Consider the following 24,027-nt stretch of genomic DNA (forward strand, 5'->3'; position numbering starts at 1 on the left):
AAGCTAGCTCTAATGACTAAGGTACTAAGCTAACTATCATTTTTACCAAGCAAAGTGTTGGGTTCAATTAACAAACACCTAGCTTTACAAATGAAGGATATATCTTTATTTCTACTAATGATTTAATATATATCTAAAAAAGAGAATTTAACTACCCTTATGTTTAGTCTATTCTAAAACTACAAAAATTACAGTGAGCGCATGTGGGGGTATGGTCCCCTATATCCACAAGACAAGACATGGGCCGCACCATCAGAGGTGGCCCAGCCCACAAGATCAAGGCGTGCACGGCGCTGCTCAGCGTGCACCGCAAGATATTGTATAGTACCAAATAGGATACTTTCTTTATAACCCTACCCCTCTAAACTATATAAGGAGAGGTAGGGGTCCCCTAGCGGATAGGCTACATCAAGATACATACATATGTAGTCACGCAATATCATACGATAGCTAATACAAACCAATAGACCACAGAAGTAGAGTATTACGTCATACTAACGACCTAAACCTGTCTAACTCATGTGTCTCTGTTGCCTTCTTATTCTTGATCTCATGCACCTCTGCCGATCAATCTACCTTTGTGAGATACCCCTCAGAGAACTGCCGATAATATTCTGTCGACAGTTGGCGCGCCAGGTAGGGGCTTACGTGTTGTTTCCTTATCGAACAAGATGACTTTTTTCGTAGGCTCTTCGTTCCTCCCGTAGCCTGGCCAGATCTTCATGGGTGGATCGATCTTGTGGATCGTTAACATTGACGGAGTCAGAGAGCTCCTCAAGCTGGTGTAGATCAATTCTTCATCGATCACCCCCACACCTGCGACTGCAGATCCGATCTCGAAACCACCTCTGAGGTCACCTTCATCAACAACTCGCCGCCCACTTCCTCGCTACCAGAGGAGGCAGATCAACAACGACGATCTGATCGTATCCATCAATCGGGTCGGTCTGAAGCTCGCTGATTGCCTCTCCATCACTGAATTAGCTCTGGACACTCTGGTTCAGCGCCGACCACCCTCTAATCTAGATCTATCGAAGGCTGCTTAGGAAACTCTAGGGGTTACAGCCCTACCCTTCAGGTTCACCAACGCTGCCGCCGCTTACCAACAAGCCCTGAGGGGCAGATTCGCCGACCAGGTTGAAGACGTCCATCCTCTCGCCGACCAGATAGCGCCATACGCTGCCGACCAGACGTTCTATCTAAAGCTAAATAACACTTTAATATTTTTCTAAATATTCTCCAATCTTCGTTAATCGCCATGATGTTTATCCGAGCTGTTTTCTCCATGTTTGCTCTCCAAATGATTTTTGAACCCCCGAATAGTCCTGTTGATGCTCGGACACCTCTAGAGACGGCCCTGTCTCTAGCTCCTTACATATGCACAAGCGTCTACCCTCTGCGTTATGGGTGGTCAGCAGTGTCTCCTTAGCGACGCCTGTTCCTCCACTTAGCTACGCCTGTTCCCCCCAAACATGCACGGGCTCCACGCTTCGTGTTATGGTTAACAGGCTAGCTAGGGCTGGAGACTCAGCCACACACTAACTGTTCATGTGGTTTATATTAAATACATCTTCACACCAACTAATCGCCGAGCTACTTATGCTATTTCATCGCCATTGCTGATTTTTCTTCGGAGTTCATATATTTGTACATCATGTACTACCCATTCTACATATTTGTATTGCAGGATCATCCTTCAGGTGATCGTATCACCTAATGCTCGGACTTCACCACCGATCAACTAGTTGAACCGCTAGGATCATCGACTTCATTGCCGACCAGTTGATTAGACTGTTCATCGGTCGCTTCTGCTCAATGCTCACTTCGTCGTCGATCAGTTGACTAGACTATTCATCGCTCGTGCTTCATCGCCAGATACGTCAGTTACTCCTCGGTGCTTGGATTCTTTGTGCTCGAGGACTAAGTGGGCACACTTCACCGCACAGACATTGATAGCTACGTCGGACATCGCTAGATATGCCGGGGACTCCTCGGTGCTTGGACATTGATAACTATGCCGGTGCTCGGACATCGCCAGCTATGTTGAGGACTCCTCTATGCTCGGACATCGCCAGCTATGCCAGGGACTCCTCGGTGCTCGGACCTCGCCAGCTTCATCGGGAACTCCTCGCTGCTCGGACATCGCCAGCTACGCCGGGGATTCCTCGATGCTCGGACATCATCGCCTACGCTGGGGACTCCTCGATGCTCGGACATCGCAACCTACACCGGGGACTCCTTGGTGCTTGAACATCACCAGCACCACCGAGGACTCCTTGGTGCTCGAACATTGCCACCTACATCGGGGACTCCTCGGTGCTCGGACATTGCCACCTACGCTGGGAACTCCCTTGGTGGTCGGACATCACCGGCTACACCGGGGACTCCTCAGTGCTCGGGCATCGCCATCTACGTCGGGGACTCCTTGTTGCTCGGACATCGCTAGCTACACGCAGGGACTCCTCAGTGCTCGAATCTTGCTACGTCTTATCGGTGTGCTATCAAGCTACTCCATGTTGTTCAAATCAGGGTGTTGATCTTGGGCAGCACGTCTGGGGTCTTGATATGCGCATGTCAGATGACATCGACAAGCTTTCAGACTTCTTTTTCTTTGACCCTGCTACAAGATTCATTCTTTATCTTCCAGCAGGCTCGGGGACTAAGTGGGCACACTTCACCTTACGGTGAATGTGCGCTTTTCTCATCTCATGGCTATGCTCGGGGACTGGCTGCCTGCTCGACTGTTATTCTACTTTTTGACACTGGCACCACGTGACTACGTCACCTACTGTCAGGCTAGGGGACTAGCTGTGGGGGTATGGCCCCTGATATCAACAAGATAAGACATGGGCCGCACCATCAGAGGTGGCCTAGCCCACAAGATCAAGGCATGCATGACGCTGCTCAGTGTGCACCACAAGATATTGTATAGTACCAAATAGGATACTTTCCTTATAACCCTACCCCTCCAGACTATATAAGGAGAGGTAGGGGTCCCCTAGCGGATAGGCTACAACAAGATATATACATACGTAGTCACGCAATATCATATGATAGCCAATACAAACCAACAGACCATAGGAGTAGGGTATTACGTCATACTGACGGCCTAAACATGTCTAACACGTGTGTCTCTGTTGCCTTCTTGTTCTTGATCTCACGCACCTCTGCTGATCAATCTACCTTCGTGGGTTACCCCTCGAAGGACTACCGATGATATTCTATCGACAACGCATAATAATACAATGAAGCTACTATAAAAATTTGAGGACTACGACTATCACCAATTTACCACAAAAATTCCTTCAATATTTAACCTAATGATATTAAGCACTCTCAAATAATTTAATAGCTCCTGGTATCAACATATATATATATGAACTAAATACACTAATAGATAGAGCGCATTTTAGGAACCTAACAAAATTTGTTTCATAATTTTTGGACACCTACATGATTTTATATGATTTGCCAAAGATCAGCTCAAAAATTAAATTAGAAAACTATTTCTAATTCCTTATGAAAAATAAAAACAAAATCTCCCACACGGCCCACGCGACACCGGCCCATGCACGCGAGGCTGCCCGCGTGCGCTAGCGCTTTTGTACAAATGCCCCCGCGCTATCCTCTATTAACACACTATTTCTAAAAGACATCATTTTTGCAAGAAGACCCTCGTATTAACCCGTCTTCGCATCAGAGAGATCCCCTACGCCCCCGCGCTCGCTAGCGTGGCATTGACCGGCACTAGGCCACTACGCCGACAACTAGGGATCCCCTCGACCCATCTAGAGGACCGATGCTCACCTACAGGACAACGTGCAACAATGGGCATCGATTCAGAGACTAGAGATGAAGCAGGGTGACCTCTCCACGTCAGCGGACAACCTACGGTGGTGACAACAATGTTCTGGTGAGCCACGACGCTAAGGGAGTAGTAGAGGTAGCAGGTGAGCATCAGCAACTCACCAAGGACCTAGCCGAGTTGATGGTTCGGTCAGAGATGCCCCAAGCAAGGTTGGCCACGTATGCGCAGCAAGCTCGGCGATGAGCCACGGTGGACATGACCGTGTCTGCAGTGTTAGGACAACGGTAGGGGTATGGCTTAGGTGCACATGGCGAGGAGGGGTTCAAGGCGAGTCTAGCGGTGCAGCCAATTTGGCTCGAGATGGTCAGATGGGAGCTGCCCTCGATGATGGGTGGACCCGACCTTATCGGCTTGGTGGCGGAGAAAAAACTCCAAAATTGAAGCTCAGCCGGGCACCATTCAAGGTAGGGTAGGGGCAAGTAGCTAGGCAGCTATGTGATGGAGCCAGCGAGACGACGAATCAACTTGAGGTGATCTCTCCCTGACAAATTTAATGGTGTGCTCGACAGTGGCAACAGAGGGAGAAAGGAAGAAAGAGAGAGATAGGGCGCGGCAGGTGGCTCAGCTCATCCTTGCCTTGGCGGGACGCGAGCAGCGCAATTAGGACACCAACGCACGGCCCTACAAACAAGACATGCATGTGTCCGACTGGTGTGGCCCGTGCGGCCATAGTGTCTTAAATGACAAGGCGACGGTGGCTCAACCACATGCGCATGGCAGTGGCAGCCTTGAACTAGGCTGGCAGTGATGCAGGGGGTACAACAGATAGGTGTGGACGCGATGATGGTGCAATGGTAGCGATAGCATCACGACACAAGGCGTGTCGGTAGTGCGGTGAGGCAGCAGTGGGCGGATGCGACGGTAGCGCAGCGCGGCCACGGTGGCACAAATGATGGCAGTGCGAGGCTAGGCAGCAGCACATGTGAAAGCTCTAGTTTGGTTTTGGTAAATTGATGAAACCCTAAGTGCTAACCAAGTTTATCAAAGTGATTATGAGATAGGTGGCACTACTCCAAGTGACGAAGAAATTATGAAGATCATGATGATGGTGATGCCATGATGATGATCAAGCGCTTGGACTTGAAAAGAAGAAAGAGAAAAACAAAAGGCTCAAGGCAAAGGTATAAATGGTAGGAGCAATTTTGTTTTGATGATCAAGACACTTAGAGAGTGTGATCACATTTAGGTTCGATAGCCATACTATTAAATGGGGTGAAACTCGTATCGAAATGCAGTTATCAAAGTGCCACTAGATGCTCTAACTCATTGCATACGCATTTAGGATCTAGTGGAGTGCTAACACCTTTGAAAATGTTTGTGAAAATATGCTAACACATGTGCACAAGGTGATACACTTGATGGTTGGCACATTTGAGCAAGGGTTAGGAATTTCACCAGCGGAGTGTCCGCCCATAGAGTACGGACGGTTCGACAGTGCCACCGACGCCCTAGACAGAAAAGATGGAGGTCACTGTAAATGACTGGACACTGGTCTTGGTAGGACTGGCACTGGTCAGAAGAAGCAGCGAAGACGCTAGCGTCGGTCTCTGACCGAACGCTGGGCCACTTAGTGACCGGACGCTGGAGGGTTGTGTTCGGTCCTACTGACGTGGCAGTGTACAGAGGAGACATCGAGTGACCGGACGTTGGGTGAGTCCGGTTGAGCATAACCGGACGCGTCCGGTCGTGAAAAATCATTTCTAGATGCTTACTAGAAATGACCAGACGCTGAGGTCCAGCGTCTGGTCACTTCGCAGCAGCGCGTTCGGTCATCACTTGACCATTGAGATCGAGTGCTCAGTATTTGAAGAGAGGGGACACGTGGCACGCATCACGTGACCAGACGCTGAGGTCCAGCGTCCGGTCGATATGACCGGAGCGTCTGATCACCCCATGTTGTGCCCAGTGAAGGCGTACAACAGCTCTATTCATGGGGGCTCTCTATTTAAGCCCCATGGCCGGCTCAAGCTCACCCTCTTGGCCATTTGCATTGACATAGCAGCCTTGTGAGCTTAGCCAAAGCCCTCCCATTCATCTCCATTATTAATTCATCATCTTTGTGAGATTGGGAGTGAATTCAAGTGCATTGCTTGAGTGTTTGCATCTATAGGCACTTGGTGTTCGTGTTTGCTGTGGGATTCACTTGTTACTCTTGGTGGTTGCCACCACCTAGATAGCTTGGAGCAGCGAGGATCATCGAGCGGAGGTTGGTGATTGTCTCTGGCTTCGATCGTGGTGATTGTGAGGGGTTCTTGACCTTTCCCTGGTGGAGAGCCAAAATGTATTCTAGTGGATTGCTCGTGGCTTGTGTGATCCTCATCTTGTGTTGGTTGTGCGGCACCCTATTGAGGGTTTGGCGTGTGAAGCCAATTAGCGCGTGAACCTCCAAGTGAGTGAATCTTCACAACAAGTAGCTTGCCGGCAAGCAAGTGAACCTCGGTAAAAAATCATTGTGTTCATCATTTGATTCCGAGGTGATTGATTTTCATTGGTATTCACTCTTGTGATTGATTGGCTCCTTCCTCAACACAGTGGTATAAACAAATTGCTCACTCTCTTTACATTACCGCAAACTAGTTGTCAAGCTCTTTAGTGTAGCTAGTTGTGAGAGCTTGTTAGTTTGGTTAGTGTGGCTCTTTAGTTAGCCTTTGAGAGCACACTAACTTAGTATAGTGACATAGAAATTGTGTGGATAGAAACTATATAAACTAGAATCGTGGTAGGTGGCTTGTATTTTTAGTAGGCTAGCGCAACACTTGCTTTGCCTCATAATTGTCTAACCAGTTTGTTAAGTGTTGTTGTAGAAATTTTTAATAGGCTATTCACCCCCCTCTAGCCATTAGGACCTTTCAGCACGGGGCCAACAGCTCACTGTGGCCGACCTTGGCCAAACCCAGGCGGCTCGACCGGCCAAGCGTGGCAGCATGGGATGACCGCGCGGGATGTGGTCATGTGCGCGGCGTGGGGTGGCCGTGCGGCGACCGCGCGCACGGTGCCAACCATCCTGAGACTGTGACTTGCACGAATTTTAAAGCGGCCAAAACAACTAAACGGTTGCTCCAGGAGCCAAACCATCTTCTCCATGCCGAAGAGGGCATATGAGACTACCAAATCAAGCTATAACACTATACCACCCCTTAACCCAATCTCTCAAAATAATTTGCTAAACATAGCAATGTCTAACTGTTGACAGACTTGGAAATTTTTGACAGACTTGGAAATTTTCTAAGTTTTGAGCTAAACTTGATTTCAATTTGCAATTTCTAGGCTAGTAAAAATATTAGCTAGTAATATCATTTTTCGACAGCAAGTATTTCACTGTCATCTACAAAGTTTGTTTTTGTGGTGATGATGTGCTGTTAATTTTATGGGGTTTTTTTGTGGGCCTTATGTTAGGCTTCACTTTTTTGGGTGTGGGAGATTTGTTTATTGGGTTTGTTGGGCCTTTTCTTTTTTGTTATCCCCATTGATGCCTTTTTGTTGCTGTGTGTGTGATCTGCAAACCTGATTTTCTGGTTTTTTCTTTACATGCAAGTTTTTTTGTTCATGATGTGTTTTTAAGTTTATTTTCTTTCTTTTTAGTTTCTGAGTTTTTTTTGGGCTTCTTTTTAGGTTTTTTTGTTTGTTGCTGATTGAGGTACCCAAAGCCAATTGATGTGCAGATCTGTTTTTCTATCTTTTTTTTTGTTCTGGTATGTTCTTTAGGTTTTTTCTAGGATGTTCATTGATGTTTTGACTTATATTTGACTTGTTCACTATTTGATGTGTTGTAATGGTGAATTTAGTTGATTTGATTTTTGTAATGCTGATTTTTTTTGTCATCTAATTATCTCTTAGAAGATTGGTAAACTTCTACTTGTCTCTTCTGTGACTTATATATTTGACTGGTTCAGTTATTGATTTGGTGACTATTTCTTTCGTGAGGGAGCAATAGAAGGTGTAGTTGAGTTTTTAGCTATAATGTTCATATTTGTAATGGTCAATTTAGTTGATTTGATTTTTTTAATGGTGATTTTTTGTCATATAATTACCTTTGGTTTTGTTTGATTTTGGTCAATTAATTTGCTTTCATTTCTAGAACGGGTGTCTTATTTGGTTCTTCCCCTTCCTTTTTTCCTTTGTAAGTTTTTGAGCAGGTTTACCATTTTTGTGGTCTGTGTGGGTGTGGTAGGGGGATGAGCAGCGGTTTATGTTCAGGATTTTAGTTGCTGAACTTCTTTTGTTCCAATTTTCTGTTATTTTTTCTGATAGAAGTGTCACTTTTATTTGTTTCTAAGTGATCTTGAGGATATCATTATGTTCAGTGTTTCATGATGTGTCATATATGCTGCTTCTTGTAGGTTGGTGATATTTAGTTATCAGCTTGTTGATCCTATGCAATTGTTTGATCTGTTCTTTGGGTTTTTGCATTTTTTTAGGTGAAGGTCATTGCTGATCCTTCCTTCGCAGGATATCGCTGTGGTACGAGGCGAAACCGCTGTTGGTGGCGTGGCTGGTCCTGCCGCAGTTCAGGGGCGCGTCCTTCATCTATGACAAAGTTTGTCAGGGAGTAGCTGAGGAAGAACGGGGTGAGGCTGCATGATCACCACGGCCATGCCACCGACCACACGCCACACGTCTTCCAGGTATTTGTGTGTCTGCGCGTGCACATGCCCCTGTTTGCGGATTGCTTCTCTCACGCAGACACCGCTAAGTTTTTCTCTCTCATGGCGCTTGTTTGTTGAACGTGCAGACTGTGCATCATGGCGTGCACTGAGAGGAGAGCCCGGAGAATCTACTACATTGTTCATCTGAGAAGAAACCTGACCAGCAAAGGCTATTTTGAACAGAGGACTGCACCCTTTTTATGCAGATCTGATGGATTTTGAACCACTAAGTTTGAACCTTGTTGGGCCTGTTGGGCTGCCCGTCTTGGCATTGCTACTATGTATTGGTCAAGTGTTTTGTGTCTCAAACTCTCAGCAGCAGCCAGCAGCATAATTTCAGCCGAACAGGCCCGTTATGCACCTTTGCTATTTTGAACTGCTATTTATGACGAATAAATTTGAACAGAGATGTATAACTGTCAGATCTGTCAGCATCCGAATATTGGACTATTTTGTGTATAACGGGTTTCAGGTCTTTGTTTGGGTCTTTTGTTTGGTATTGAACCTTGTTATGCAAATCTGACAGAATTTTCTTTATAGCGTCTGTCGGTTTTTTCTGACCTACGTGTCCTCTTTTAATTTGTCAAATATTTGACAGATTTCTTGTTGCTAAATCTGTCGTCAGATATATATAGTCACCCAAAATTTAAATAGATAAAAATTGACAGGGGCATAATAATGGTATATTAATTGGAAATTGGGAATTACGTCTACTATACAATTACTACTCTGGATGGACGGTGCATCGGTGGCCATCTGAACCCACAAATCTGTAGACGGGCCCAAACTTTTATTCATTGTAGTTGGCTGCTTTCATGTCATCTTAACCTGCTGCTAATTCCTATATCATCTGCCCCTAGCGTTCGGCGTTCCTGCTCCTCTCCAGCCTCAGCTACACCAAAATCTCATCCAGCCCTGTAGACTACTGTAATCTCAGTCTCTGCACGACTGCGCCTCTCTCCATCTCTCTGTTGCTCCAGTAGATGTGGCCAAGCTCTGTCCTGCAAGCTCAAGCAACCTAACCTATTCGCCTCTTTCCATTGGACCGGGAGCGCCATCAGGCTGGAAGCGCCAGTCACAATCAACCTTATTTGCCACCTCCATCTTCCCTAATCCCCTGTGGGTCAACGTTGTCGAGTTCTAGCCTTCTGGGACTTCCTTCTCCGATCCAGCAAAAGAAGGTGGAAGTCGACGGTAACCATCCAGCCAACCTTGTTCAAAAAAAAAAAAAAAAAAAATCTTGTTCAAAAAAAACCATCCAGCCAAGAAACGGGGCCACATGCAGCTGAGGGTCGCAGCGCAGGACGACGTTGCCGGTTCCTGGTAGCTCTGAGTGTCCAACAAGCGAGGTCTGCTCCGTGGGTCGGCTGTGGGCTGGGTGGTGGAGCGTGGAGCGCCTCCTTCCCCCCAGCAACTCAGCGAGGCATGAGCTCCGCTTGCCGGTTGCATGATTTTTTCTGTTTGTTTTCTAATCCGAGATGGTTCTTCGTTTCGATTCCAACTTCTCGTGTGGTGAGGCATCCGTGGCAACATGGAACTCGGCCACGGCGAAGGCAGAGGCTTCTCCGGAAAACACGGCATCAGCCAACGTGTGGAGGGAGGGAGCACGCGGCGCTGCGGCGGGTGGAGCAGCGGCACATGGGCAATAAAGGAGCCACAACGTGCGGAGGGAGGGAGCACGCGGCGCTGCGGAGGCTAGGGCAAGCGGCGGTGCATCCGGACGGAGGGAAGCAGGGGCGGCGGCGGTGTCTAGGACGGCGAACCCGGAGTACGAGCGTCTGGCCAAGCAGCGGTGTGGACAGATTAGAGAGAGAAGTGAGTTGTGGGCCGAATGCGAGTCCGAGTAAGTTTGGGCCGAATGCGAGTCCAAGCAGGTTTGGACTCACTGGTGATTGGGCTGGACGAAATTTTAGCTTGACAGAAATTTTAAGAGATATGTTATTCACATTGACCATGTATCACGTCAGGTTTGTTTACAATAATATTGTAGCCTTACGCTGCACGGAAACACAAAAGCGTTCGGCATTGTACTAATGCATGCATATTATAATAATGAAAAAGTTGCAAATAAAATTGCAACGCAAGTGCAGCAACGACGCAACTTACTGATTGTGATAATTGACTCCAGTTCATCAGTCGGTGCGATTGCGGGTGTCTATCCAAGTAATAACTTCCTACTGGAAACGTCAGCTTCATCAGCAGCAAAAGTTTCTGAATGGCCTGATGCTCCTTTCCTTCTCTCCCTGTCCAATTACTCGAAGCCTTCGATACTGATGGAGCAACAACATCTCGCCTACGGTGCTGAAGCTGCTGAAAGATGTTGGGCTGGCTGGTGAACGCCGCTGGTTGCAAAAGCGTTGTCTTCAGTGTTTTGGATCATTTCTTCCCTCTCAGCTCGAGGACCGAAATGTGCTTGGGACGGAACCTCTGCCCTGCTGTCCTCACCGTTCCCCAGATCAGCAGAAACTTCTGTTTCAGCTCTGTTCAGTGAAGCCGTCATGGTAGACACCATCTGATCCTCGCGCCTCCTAGCAGTTACCGGGACATTGGTCGTCGCCTGGACTGGCTGCCAATGAATTTCCATCTGTAATTCTTGAGGAAACTCAATCGGTGGAACCTCTGATGGGTCGCCGAGGCCTTCCTCCATTCCATTGTTCATTGAGGATTTGAGGCCCATGATGCTGCCTACAGCTGGCACATTTCAGACAGAGCTTCTTGCGGCCTGAGTTTGGCTGCGTCTAGCTCAACAATGGGGAGGGGGTAGTTAGTTGGAGCCCAACTCAATTCCTGCCGCTTGCAGCACCGAAACAGGTGCATCCCATAGCCTTGTAAACTGGACCTGCGAGGGTACGACCACCTCCAGGCATTGCATTAAAAAGAAAACCTTCTCACGTAAACCTAGAAAACCTCCGAACCCCACATTGTCTCGCGTGTGTTGTTGTTGTTGTTGTTGTGTTGTAAGTGTGCGTACTCTGTTGTATCCTATTTAAGCGGTAATTTACATTACCACTCCATTGCAATATATTCAGGTAGACCCATAAAAAAAAATCCACAACACATGAACAAACTTATAAGTTTTACCGTGCAAGTAGTAATAACCTCTTGTTCAAACTTTTGATCCTGCGAGCAACTAACAGGGCACCGGCCTAGGATCTAGGGAGCATGGCCATGGCCCGTGACACGACGTGCAGCAGCTTGAGCTGCTGATTCACTTTTCCACTGCAAGGCCTTCTGCCCGCCTAAATATGACCATACGTGCCGGAGCCGGAGCTTCTCTCCTGGCTGGACTCTGCAGTGGCCGGAACCGGAACGACATCTTGCGGCGATTCCGCGACGTCGACCAGGAACATGTCAGGATCGAAGTGATCCTGGCTCGAGGAAGCGAAGCCAAGTAGAGACGGCAGAACAGCGTAGGCGTCCAGAGACGAACCGATGCTCCTGTGGCCGAAGCAGCTGGACGACGCAGCGCAGTAGCCAGTTCCTGCACGGGCACGCTGCCCCAGCATCATCGTACTGCTACTTCCCAGAGGCCTGAACGCGGCAGGAGTAAGGGCCTGGTTGTGCTCGTAGCCGGTGGCGGCGAACGCATCAGGCCGTGCAACTCTGGAGCACGATGTTCCAGGAAGCGCCATCACCCGGGCGTTTCTTGCCTGGAGGTCCGCGAGCAGCATCCTCGCTTGGTTCCTGGCCTCGTCCTTTTCTTGCATCCTCCTCCGTGCAAGTGAGACCAGATGCCAGATTGCATCATCAGCCTCCGCAGACAGGGCGAGGATTTTTTGCCGCTCCAGTCTGGCCCAGCCAAGCTCTTCCGCCAAAACTCTGCGCTCCTGCCAACAGAACGAGCAAGGGCAAAGCTATTTAGTAGATTAAAATCCTGCTAATGGCATTGCTATGTTTAATTGCAGTAATGTTAGTAGCATGAACATTTTGTTAGACTCGTGTGGTCATGTGCAAGATATACTTTTGCAAATGTCAAATTCGTACGCTTCTTAGAACCCTAAATCCATTAGTAATTTCGACAATATGGTAACATACCACTAAAAAAGTTTGCAGTTAGAGTTAGCCAAAGATACATCCATTGATCTAACTAGATAAATTGTACAACACTACAAAAGATACACAATGCCTCTACGAAGAGCAGACATCTAGAAACAATCATCATATCGGAAATATTGTTGCCAACTGCAGAACCGCCAAGCAACGTATAATACATCTAGAAACAGTTCATAACACGATTTTGAAGAACAGAGTGCACAGAAAGCAGTTTTTATTTCTCAAGAGAAATAGAGGAAAAATGCTGAAACAAGTGAAAAGAGGAACATACCTCTGCATCGCTGATCGATGAAACGTTATCTTCCTTCACGAGACCCTGCTCCTCTGTGTTTTCCTGCATCTTATCCTTTCCCTCACCCTTCTCTTTCCCAAGATGATTTATGAGCCGTTCTGCATATCATTCTCTTCCCTGTGATTTCCTCATGTGATCATCTGCCCAGATAGCCTGAACCAACGGAAGGGCTCAGTACTGCAACATTTCGCGTTAGAAAATGGAAAGCACGGTACAAAAGTAACACGTGGATTCTCGAGATACATACCATGTTAGCAAATCTTTTAATACTTATTATGGTTTTGGACTTACCATGTGCACATTCAGGAATGAGAAAGAAATTCAACATTTCATGCTACTTTCCTCACAGGATTGATCAGAAATGGAAAGCACAACACTGAGAATATTAAGTTGATTTTACATAGTACAAAGAGAAAACGATTTTTTTTGGCCTTCTTAACTAAAAATAATCAGAATCTTTGCATGCAGCATCCTAAAATCTGAGCACACTAAATTAAGGTGGTGACAGATCGGCAAGATATCTTGCCGTCTTTACAACGTTTGAGCATCCCAGAATTTGACACATTCTTCACTGATTGACAGGCGTTAGAGGACTTCTTGGAGTGCGTGTCCTTTGATCGGAGCATTGCTTCCCCTTGTCCATTTCATCCAACTTGTTCTCGAGCCTGAACTTTGCCACCAGATCTGGCAGAGAAGCTCTTAGTTTGTCAATTGATTCCAAGCTGTTTGCACTGGTCAGTAGTTCCCTTGGAGGGTTTCGAACCGGACTATTAGCCTGATGGGTGAACAATAGCTAGGTCAATGGATATAACAAATAATCAAATGATAGTGACACAAAGGTGGTTTACATTGAATATATTCACTTCATCACTTAAGCATGCACATAAAGGTGATATAATTCTGTTGCAATGAGGAAATAGCCACTTTACAGCCAGACAACATTAGTACAGTGTTGTTTAGCTAAAATTTGTAGTATTATCTTATATATCCTTACACTTTGCCTTTTCATTTCTAGTCTAAACAGATGCACGGAGCTTACCATGTAGTCCTTCTCAAGACAGTTACTCGTCAGGTTTCTTATAGATTCTGCGCCTTCACTGTGTTTTTCATTCAGGAATTCCTGATGGCTCGAGAAAGTGGTGGAGTTGGTTTCTATCATCTTGCTAGTTTCATGATCCAGTAAGAGGGAATCTGGAAATGAGCAAAGAAAACATAAGGAAAATGCATTCTTTTAGAAAATAAATTGATCACAAAGTTAAATACGTACTCTTGGAAGCAGTCAACACATCAGATGTAATGGCATGAAACTCTGCATCATTCTGTGAAGAAAGCAGAAGCCTTTCCTGGAACATATTTTCATTTTTGTTTCTCCTTTCCCTGCATACAAGAAACGGATAAGACATCTTGGAAGCCCTGCTCAGAGTATCAACAATGATAATAACTTTACTAAACATGATTACAACTTACTCGATAAAATCGTCAGCCTCCATGATTGAGCTCTTACCAAGATCATGCAAAGATGATTGTGCATGTGACCAGTAAGATACAGAATGGCTACCTTTCTTCAAGCTGCAATGGACAGTGCCTCTTAAGCATAAACAAATCATGGAAATAGAAGTACTTCAAGAATGAACGGCTGATTCAAACTGCACGTTGTTTGAGGTAAAGTGAGATCGGTACCATTGCTGCAAGATGCCTTCCATTTGATCATTTAATTTAGCATGCGATGACATATCCTCGTGGAACTGGCTCTCTATAACTCCAACATGAGCCACACACGCATTTTTGCCATTATCTGAAACCTGTTGTAGGTTGGACATCTCCAATTTCTGGTGCTTCTGCTCTTGACAGTATCTCTCTTTCAGCTGTCCCATATATGATGAAACCTGCTAAAAGATACATCAGTTAAAGCTGAAGTCATACTAAGACCATTTTATTTGCTCATGCAATATATAATCTGACCATTGTAGTTTTCTTGGCAGTCAACTCTGATAAAATTGCAGCAATCTTATTCAGAGCAGCTTGCTCGTCTTTAACACAAGTTTCCTGTCAAAAGGTGGCGAGCCATCAGAGAGTTTGTTCATAAACGAAATGTGTAGCACATATATTAAAATCAACTACCTTAAACTCATTCTCAAATTTAACAAGCTTGGAGGACCTTTCCATTTGATTCTGTTCCATAAGAGTGATGAGCCGAGACACATGTATACTGATATCTTTAAAGAAATCAATTGATGTCTTTGACATGTCTTGTGCAGAAGTAAGACTCCTTTTCAATCCCTTTAAAAGAAATCACACGAGTGAGTTGACGCGTCTAGCTAAATATGTTCCACACAGGCACATGAACTAACAAAATCAAGGAGACATACAGAGTTTTGTAGTTTTGTAGAAAAGGCTAATAGTTCCTTGAGCTCCGAAGTAGATTTCAGAACATCGTTTAGAACTTGTTCAGCTTCTGAAACCATCATTGCTAGAAACTGCAGTGTTCATATACAGAGCATAATTAGATTGCACTCAACACTCTGTTTTTCTGCATTAGATTGTATTCAAACAAAAGTTTCTGTTATTCCATACATTGTCAACAGCAATTGCATTAGTAGATATGTTCTGCCTCATCTGCTCGGAATCTATGATAGATTGCTGTCTCATGGTAAGAGCGAGCTCCTTCATGCATTGGACCCCAGAGACATACATATCTTTGACTCTTGCAATTCTTCTCTCCAATTGGTTTTCCGACTGGAAGCAATTGTATGTTGTAGCTATTTTAGTGTGCTAGTAGGGATAGCAATAATAGAAGTATAGCATTTCAAGAGTGGGCGAGCGGCACCTCATTTCTGGCTGAAAAGTATAGCTTTGTTTGTTCATTCATAGACTCCAAAATTTTACTCTGTTCACAAACCGATCCAATGACTGTAGCATGTAGAACTCCAAGACTATGATCCAATTCAGCCCGAAAACCAGATAGCAAGCCTTTGTTTTCCGTTTCAGTTTTTGATTGCCTTTCTATAAATAATTGCGAAAGACATGCATAGTCAGTAGAAGGAAAGATAAACTGGATTAAATCAAGTCATAGTAGATATATTACCTAGTTTACTCAGAAGTACAGTGGTATCTCCGGATGCATTCTCCAAGGTATTGCGCAAATCCTTTGCACGTTCCAGAATTAAGTGTTCTATACAATATAATGGATAACAGTAAAACAATTGACCATGGATGGAAGAGTTTTACATATATTAAACTCTTTGAGTTAGAAATTACTTTAGTTACTTATGATAAAAAAATACCAGAATGAAGTAAATCTGAGATAATGAAGTCCTTCTCCCTTAGCGATGTGTTAGCTCTGCAATGAACTTCTTGAAGATCTAGAAACTTTCTCTTCCAGGTTTCAAGATTTACCTAAATAAGGATATGTACAAAATGTGAGGACCCTAATAAATCCAAATAAATGAAAAGGAAGTATGTGTTATTCAAAAAAAATATGAAAAGAAAGTTATCCAAAGTGCTTTACCTTCAAATCTTTGTTCTGACTTTCCAAGTCCAAGAGGCATTCCTGCTCTGCTTGGTACAAGCCTTTGAATTTTCCAACTTCCTACCAGATCATCAGAAGTATAAGAGTAAGTTCAACTTTGAAGGGCATACCCAGTGCAGAGAGCTCCCGCTTTGTGCGGGGTCTAGGAAGGGTGTCAGTGGCAAGCCTTACCCTCGCCTGTACAATGCGAGGAGACCGCGACTCGAACCCGGGACCTTCTGGTCACAGGCGGTAAGACTCTACCGCTTGCACCAGGCCCGCCCTTCAACTTTGAAATTATTGAAAAAAATACAGCTAAATCAGATTTGGGGATATGCATATACTTTGTTCTGCTTTTCAAGAGTGAGCTCCAAATTTTCTAATTTTTCCTTCATTTTCTGCAATAAATAGTCAATGCGATTAATGGATTAAGAATAGTAAAAATCAATAAACAGAAGTCGCATAAGAACTATATTTAATGAAATTCTGAAGGTTTTGGTGATGGAGGTGTTGTACACTCGTACTTATACCTTTCTTTCTGCCTCGTCTAGGACGAACCTTTCATGAGGGATGTAGATTCCATTCTTTTCCCTTGCAGCTTTGACATCTGATAAGTGACGATATACTTATGAGATACTATGCTAATGTCAGCAATGCAGCAAAATATAGAGAGAAACAGAGAACCTTGCTTCATTCTTTCCATTTCTTGGTAGAGGTCCTTGAGCATAACAGATTTGCATGTTTTTTTATTTGCCTGCAATAGTTGTTAAGTTTCTAACAAGCGTTTTGAGAAAATTGAAAGTTTCAAACCCATGCATGAATAGAAGTTTCACCTCCGGCTTGTTTCTTATGCTTTTAGCTTGAGAAGCATAATCAAGTGTGACCAGTGTTTCCTCCAGGAAATGGACAGATGGAGACACTGTTGCTATGATGCATGTTTTGGCTTTGCCTCCTAATGATTCTCTTAGCAGTCTGGTGAGTTTACTATCCCTGATAAAAGTATATGAGTATGCATTACTGCCCGTGCACAAAACGAACTGCCCATGAGCTTACATATCAAAACTAAGTACAGTGTATAACCTGTATGGCACATGAACTGAATGCTCCACAAGCGCAGTGATGACACGTCCCAGAGTTAATAGGCTCTTATTCATCTCCCCAGCTTCTCTTGCTCTACCCTATCAGCATGCAAAATCATGACTTCAAACAGGACTGTCATGCCGAAAGAGCATACAAAAACGTGGAGTTAGCTCAGCGGTATGGCTGCTCTCTGGGACTCATGACATCGTGTGTTCGAGCTTTGCGGATCAATATTTTTTTCCAGTTGGGGCGTAACCCTCTTAGCGACGCGCCATGTCGAAACCCGGGTATGGTGTTAAATGAGCAAGGGCCGGGTCGTCACCCCCGTGACGCGCCGTGTCGCGATCTGGACACGGTGTCAAGTGAGCAACGATCGGGTCGTCGCATCCTTAGTGGCGTGCCACATCGGTGCCCGGGTGTGGTGCAAAATGAGCAATGGTCTTCACACCTACCTCGGCGGGTGCGAAGGGTAAGGAAGCTAGTCGAGCCAACTAGGATCCATTTAGATAGCTGGAATGTAGGGTCCCTTACAGGTAAGTTAAGAGAGTTAGTGGACACAAGCGGTTAGGAGACGTGTAAATATTTTATGCGTCCAAGAGACTAAATGGAAGTGGCAGAAGGCGAAGGAGGTGGACAATACCGGCTTCAAGCTCTGGTACACAGGGACAACTTCAAATAAAAATGGAGTACATGTTTTGATTGATAAGAGCCTCAAGGATGGTGTGGTGGAGGTGAGAAGGCAAGGGGATAGGAATCATCTTAGTTAAACTTGTCATTAGTGATATGGTCTTAAACGTAATTAGTGCGTATGCCCCCTAGTAGGCCATGATGAGAGTGCTAAGCGGCTTTTCTAGGAAGACTTAGATCGCTTGGTTAGAGCTGTCCCTAGTAGCGAGAAGCTCTTTATAGGAGGTGATCTTAATGGCCATGTAGGTACATCAAGTGCAGGTTTCGAGGCAGTTCATGGGGGTTTCAGATATGGTAGTAGGAACCAGGAGGGAAAGGAAGTCTTAGACTTCGCCATAGCTTTTAATCTGATGATAGCTAACACTTTCTTCTGTAAGAGACAGTCCCATTTAGTGAACTTTAGTAGCGGCCAGTACTCTAGTTAAATCGACTTTGTCCTTACAAGAAGGAGGGATAAACAAACATGCGTGGACTGTAAGGTGATACTTGGAGAATGTGTGGTTGCTCAACACAAGCTGGTGGTGGCTGACTTCCGCTTTCTGGTGCAAGCTCATGGGAACAAACAAGCTAGGGTTGCAAGAATGAAGTGGTGGAAATTAGAAGGGGAGACATCAAAGGTCTTTAAGAAAAAAGTCATTGAACAGGGCCCTAAGAATGATGAAGAAGATGCAAACAACATGTGGGAGAAGATGGTAACATGCGTTCAGAAGGTTGCTTCAGAGGTGCTTGGAGTGACCAAAGGGAGTGGATGCGACTCGAAAGACACTTGGTGGTGGAATGAAGATGTGCAAAAGGCTATTAAGGAAAAAAAGGAGTGTAGTGCTTGTATAATGACAGGTGTGCAAACAACATAGAGAAGTACAAGGTGGCAAAGAAGATTGCAAAACGAGCGGTGAGTGAGGTAAAGGGACGGGCCTATGAGAACCTTTACCGACGTTTGAGTACGAAGGAAGGAGAGAAGGACATTTATAGGATGACTAGGGCTCGCGATAGGAAGACAAAGGACTTCAACCAAGTCAAGTGCATAAAGGATGAGAGGGAGCAGCTCTTGGTGAAGGATGATGAGATCAGTCATAGATGGCAAGAGTATTTTGATAAATTATTCAATGGTGAGAACAACTCCACCTATGTTGTCTCAACATAGCAGGTCCCAAGCCCTGGTAAAGGAGGGTTGTGATAGGCGTGGCGAGCCAACGTTAAATCTAGCCATTCTAATGGAGATGAAACCCAAAGAAAACCGTTGAGGCGTAAACCCTCTTAGCGACACGCCATATCGGAACCCAGGTATGGTGTTAAATGGGCAAGGGCCGGGTCGGCACCCCCTTGGTGACGCGTCGTGTCGCGATCTGGGCATGGGGTCAAGTGAGTAAGGATCGGGTCGTCGCTTCCTTAGTGGCACGCTACATCGGCGCCTGGGTATAGTGAAAAATGAGCAATGGTCTTCACATCTAAGTCGACGGGTGCGATGGGTAAGGAAGCTAGTCGAACCAACTAGGATCCGTTTAGGTAGTTAAAATGTAGGGTCGCTTACAGGTAAGTTAAGAGTATTAGTTGATACCGCGACTAGGAGACGTGTAAATATATTATGCGTTCAAGAGACTAAATAGAAGGGTCAGAAGGCGAAGGAAGGTGGACAATACAGGTACAGTCGCGAATAAAAATGGAATAGGAGTTTTGATTGATAAGAGTCTCAAGAATGGTGTGGTGGGAGTGAGAAGACAAGGAGATAGAATTATCTTAGTCAAGCTTGTCGTTGGTGATATGGTCTTGAACGTAATTAGTGCATATGCCTCACAAGTAGGCCTCGACGAGAGTGCTAAGAGACAGTTCTGAGAAACTTAGATGGCCTGATTAGAGCTAGTACCTAGTAGTGAGAAGCTTTTTATAGGAGAAGATCTTAATGGGCATGTAGGTACTACAAGCGCAGGTTTCGAGGTAGTTCATGAAGGTTTTGGGTATGGTAGTAGGAATCAGGAGGAGGAGGAAGTTCTGGACTTCGCGGTAGCTTTTGACCTAATGATAGCGAATACTTTCTTTAGAAAGAGAGAATCTCATCTAGTGACCTTCAGTAGCGGACAACACTCTAGCCAGATTGACTTTGTCCTCGCAAGAAGAAAGGACAAACGAGCATGCTTGGGTTGCAAGGTGATACCAGGGGAGTGTGTTGTTTCTCAACATAAGCTTTTGGTGGCAGACTTTCGTTTTCAGGTGCGTGCTCGTAGAGATAAACAAGCTAAGATTGAAAGACAAAGTGGTGGAAACTAAAGAGGAGACATCAGAGGTATTCAAGGAAAGGGTTATCAAAGAGGGCTCTTGGAAGGAAGAAGAGGACATAAACAACATGTGGGAGAAGATGGCAACCAACATTCAGAAGGTGGCCTCATAGATGTGTGGAGTAACCAAAGAAAGTGGAGACGAGGCTAAAGATACTTGGTGGTGGAACGAGGAAGTCCAAAGGGCTATTAAGGAGAAGAAAGTATGCTATAGACGCTTGTAGCATGACAGAAATGTGGACAACATAGAGAAGTACAAGGTGACAAAGAAGACCGCAAAGCGAGCTGTAAGTGTGGCAAAGGATAGAGCGTACGAGGATCTTTACCAACATTTGAGTACGAAGGAAGGAGAGAAGGACATTTATAGGATGGCTAGGGTTCGTGAGAGAAAGACAAGGGACTTCAACCAAGTTAAGTGCATTAAGGATGAAAGGGAGAATCCCTTGGTGAAGGAGGATGAGATCCGACATCGATGGCAAGAGTATTTTGACAAATTGTTCAATAGTGAGAATGCGGACAAAACTTTTTAGTTGGATGACTCTTTTGATAACATCAATAGACGCTTTGTGCGGAGAATCTAAGAATCTGATGTCAGAGAGGCGTTGAAAAGGATGAAAGGAGGTAAGGCGATGGGACCGGATGGTATCCCAATCGAGGTGTGGAGATGCCTCGGGGACATAGCTATAGTATGGCTAACCAAGCTGTTCAACCATATTTTTCATCCTAGAATATGCAGTACTATTACTGAACTGAATTGATTTCTTCAATGGCCTTGTGCCCCATAACCCCTGAACATCGCAATGATCACCGAGTTGGGAAACATCAGCCAATGTGTTGTTGACAATTAGCTGAGAACCCCCCAATAATCCTTGCAGAGTATGACTGCTTATGCCAGTCTGTGATGGTATTTAGTTAATATTTCATTATTCCATATAGCTATCTTTATGATAATATATATACGTACAACAAGATATAGTCATGTACTTCCACCATTTTCTACACATGATGTACCATGAACAAATGATTCAATAAAAGTAGACAAGATGGATACATCGATTAAACCAAATTACCCAACTGGAGAAGATAGGGTAAACAAACTAACAGGTAATGCTATTGCTAATAGGTAGCAAATGGCAATATAAAAAAAGTACCTCTCTTGCCCCTGATCGAGCAATATTCTCTGACCCTGCCAAGTCTACAAGGTTCAACCTCCCATACTTCATGAGTTCCTCATTTCCTACCGTTGTTTCTTTGACATGGGCGTTTATAGAAAAAACAGCATGTGATCGGCTGCAAGAACAGAATGCAGAGTGCTTAGCCCCCGACAGACAACGATCTCTGTACCAAAATAAGAAAGAACCAGAATGATCAAGAACCTGCTTTGCTTATTTAGTGCAGTGTCAGCAGTGCGTCTCCTAGCTGACCCATGTTCCAAAAGTCTGTATATTTCACTAGGACTGTAGACAATAATCTCTTCAAGTCCTCTTATGACTGCGCCACCTTTGCCATCTTCCATAAGAGTTATAGGCTTCTTTTGTCTACCTTCAGGGAATCTGCTTTGGCCCTCCAAAGATAATAGGTCTGTTATATCTTCATTATAGAGCTCTAAGAAGGTTACCTTCATGCTATAATCAGCCTTCCGTGCTTCAAGCATATCAAATATATGGCGCACTGCTCTAGGGATGACACCGGCAGTATCTGGTAGTTCACTGACCTAACATATTAGGTAAGACAAATTGTTCAACAGTTACAAGGAACTTCCTGTCTTCATCATAGATGATGTCCATATATTCAAGGTACCTTCAGTCTCATCTCTCCCTCCATGGTATATGTCTTTCCGGTTCCAGTCTGCCCAAAGGCGAAGACAGTGCAGTTATAGCCTTCGAGGACATCAGTCACTATTGGTGCAACAGCATGGTCATATATCGACCTTTGCTGAGATTTTGGTCCAAATACCTAGGACAAAACAACAACCACATATCCAAGAACAATGGTGGTAAGCAATATGAATCACAATACAGCATCTTTTAGAACCAGTAGTTAAATCTCTACAATCATATAGAAAAAGATAAACACGCTCGCGCACGCACACAGGTCCAAAGAGGCTTTACCTTGTCGAAGGTAAACGTCTTGTCTACTTGCTTGAAGAGGCTGTGCAGAACTGTGACCTCCCTCTTCAGGTCATTACAAGAGATGGCGCTCTGCACATTCGCTCTCTGCTCTTCCTCGCTCAGTGGCCTACAAGACAGACGAATGTGCCAGCAGTGGTAGCCACAGTCAGGCGCAATTACGCAATGGTAGCAAAAGGTTTTCTCATAGCAGCAATGAAGCACCGGCTACTCTTCAAGTTTGTCCCTGACAGGACCCTGATCCGTATTGTAGAATCTTACGATACTATGATCCTACCAAACCAAAACGATATCAATTCCACCTTGTATCCTAAATCCTAAATTTAATAGTATATCAATACAAACTGAAACCTCCTTACGATCCTACATCGAATTTCATAGTATCCCGATGCTACAATCCTAATTATTTTTTTAAATGATTCGGTTGTGATGAAATATTATTTAAAATTGGATTCTTGCCAGTGTAAACGTTGGGCTTCACAAATTTGCCACTGAACCACAATTCATAAACTCATATGGACAGTGTCGGATACTCGGAGCCAGAAATTTTTAGGAGACAGACAATTCTCACCTGCACCGGAGCACGACCTGAACGTTCACCTCCCGATCCCTCTCGCATCCATCCCCGCCTCCACCGTTGCCGGCAACGGCGCCGACGCCGCTACGGCGAGCAGCGCTCTGGGACACTCCGTCCGCCCACCTCATCTCAAGGTGCCGCCGCTCCGGCCGCGGCGTGAGGAATGGCATCGGCGCCGGGCCGACCCACGACCTCCTGCTGGGGTTCGGCGTCTGCGCCATGCCCCCGGCGACACCCGCGACGCTCTGATCCGATGAGTGGTTTGGGGGAAATCGCGAGGTTCTGGGGCGGATTCGCCGCTCGTCGGAAGGGGGTGGATTGGGGAAAGCGGAGTAGGGAGGCCGAGATGTTTTTCCGTTGCGGAGAAATTTGAATTAAGCAAGCAGTGGGGTGGGGAGCGTAGACCGTAGACTAGAGTGAGAGTCTGGCGACTGGGCCTCTGCCTGGGTGACTGCGTCCATGGGCCATGTATGTGTTGGGCCGTCATGGGACTAACCCTAACTTAATTTGAGGCCCAGTTTAATCTAAAAAACACTCAATTTGAGGCCCAGTTCTTAAGGTTCTTTATGAACACGCCAGGTCAAAACTCGAAAGTCAGGTCAGACTCGTTTCTCGAAAAAAAGTCAGGTCAGATTCGGATCGTTAAGTTGAGGCCCCGTTTAGATCCAAATTTTTTTTGATTTTGGCTACTGTAGCACTTTCGTTTGTATTTGACAATTAATGTCTAATTATGGACTAATTAGGTTCAAAAGTTTCGTCTCGTGATTTCTCACCCAACTGTGCAATTAGTTTTTTTCGTCTACATTTAGTACTCCATGCATATGCCGCAAGATTCAATGTGACGGGTACTGCACAAAAATTTTTGAAATCTAAACAGGCCCTGAGTTTGGTTATTCCTTTCTCTTATAAAAAAA

The 24,027-nt window shown here is 45.2% G+C and overlaps 2 protein-coding genes, 1 long non-coding RNA gene and 1 pseudogene across 6 annotated transcripts; 1 reads left to right on the top strand and 3 right to left on the bottom strand.

The window, feature by feature from the left end:
* Positions 1 to 7,506: 7,506 nt before the first annotated feature.
* Positions 7,507 to 9,001, top strand: LOC136540167 (uncharacterized). Of its 3 annotated transcripts, none has more exons than XR_010779887.1 (3): positions 7,507 to 8,208; positions 8,287 to 8,493; positions 8,601 to 9,001. It is a non-coding gene; the product is annotated as an uncharacterized lncRNA (long non-coding RNA). The 3 variants fall into 3 exon arrangements; XR_010779888.1 differs by having other exon boundaries at positions 7,518 to 8,208; positions 8,318 to 8,493; XR_010779886.1 differs by lacking the exon at positions 7,507 to 8,208 and having other exon boundaries at positions 8,219 to 8,493.
* A 1,486-nt stretch (positions 9,002 to 10,487) lies between these two features.
* Positions 10,488 to 11,386, bottom strand: LOC136537285 (cryptochrome-1-like; annotated as a pseudogene).
* Positions 11,387 to 11,689: 303 nt separating this feature from the next.
* Positions 11,690 to 13,078, bottom strand: LOC136540168 (uncharacterized). Its single transcript, XM_066532170.1, has 2 exons — positions 12,839 to 13,078; positions 11,690 to 12,341 (listed from the first exon to the last, which is right to left on the bottom strand). Exons 1-2 carry the CDS (start codon positions 12,905 to 12,907, stop codon positions 11,754 to 11,756), a joined length of 657 nt encoding a protein of 218 aa, XP_066388267.1. The 5' UTR covers positions 12,908 to 13,078; the 3' UTR covers positions 11,690 to 11,753.
* Positions 13,079 to 13,099: 21 nt separating this feature from the next.
* On the bottom strand, positions 13,100 to 23,479 carry LOC136540169 (kinesin-like protein KIN-5B). 2 transcript variants are annotated; one of them, XM_066532173.1, is made up of 23 exons: positions 23,108 to 23,479; positions 22,519 to 22,645; positions 22,208 to 22,255; positions 21,784 to 22,121; positions 21,559 to 21,697; positions 17,448 to 17,545; positions 17,201 to 17,357; positions 17,052 to 17,121; positions 16,898 to 16,974; positions 16,712 to 16,765; positions 16,368 to 16,448; positions 16,144 to 16,255; positions 15,945 to 16,031; positions 15,687 to 15,862; positions 15,434 to 15,595; positions 15,229 to 15,336; positions 14,981 to 15,139; positions 14,822 to 14,905; positions 14,540 to 14,745; positions 14,327 to 14,428; positions 14,127 to 14,236; positions 13,899 to 14,050; positions 13,100 to 13,634 (listed from the first exon to the last, which is right to left on the bottom strand). In XM_066532173.1, the coding sequence occupies exons 1-23, from the start codon at positions 23,332 to 23,334 to the stop codon at positions 13,428 to 13,430; spliced, it is 3,081 nt and encodes a 1,026-aa protein (XP_066388270.1). In that variant the 5' UTR covers positions 23,335 to 23,479; the 3' UTR covers positions 13,100 to 13,427. The 2 variants fall into 2 exon arrangements, with proteins under 2 accessions (XP_066388270.1, XP_066388268.1); XM_066532171.1 differs by having other exon boundaries at positions 22,208 to 22,363.
* Between the last annotated feature and the right edge of the window lie 548 nt (positions 23,480 to 24,027).

Source organism: Miscanthus floridulus, chromosome 2 (assembly GCF_019320115.1).
Source record: "Miscanthus floridulus cultivar M001 chromosome 2, ASM1932011v1, whole genome shotgun sequence".
NCBI lineage: Eukaryota > Viridiplantae > Streptophyta > Magnoliopsida > Poales > Poaceae > Miscanthus > Miscanthus floridulus.

Bases quoted from the DNA above. Each gene is read 5' to 3' on its own strand.
- LOC136540168 (XM_066532170.1), bottom strand. From the start codon at position 12,907: ATGCAGGAAAACACAGAGGAGCAGGGTCTCGTGAAGGAAGATAACGTT. The intron at 12,342-12,838 runs GTATGTTCCTCT...TTCTGTTGGCAG, and splicing joins CATCGATCAGCGATGCAGAG to GAGCGCAGAGTTTTGGCGGA.
- LOC136540169 (XM_066532171.1), bottom strand. From the start codon at position 23,334: ATGGCGCAGACGCCGAACCCCAGCAGGAGGTCGTGGGTCGGCCCGGCG. The intron at 16,975-17,051 runs GTTCTCTGTTTC...GTCACTTATCAG, and splicing joins AATGGAAAGAATGAAGCAAG to ATGTCAAAGCTGCAAGGGAA. The intron at 15,337-15,433 runs GTATGGAATAAC...TGAACACTGCAG, and splicing joins ATGCAATTGCTGTTGACAAT to TTTCTAGCAATGATGGTTTC.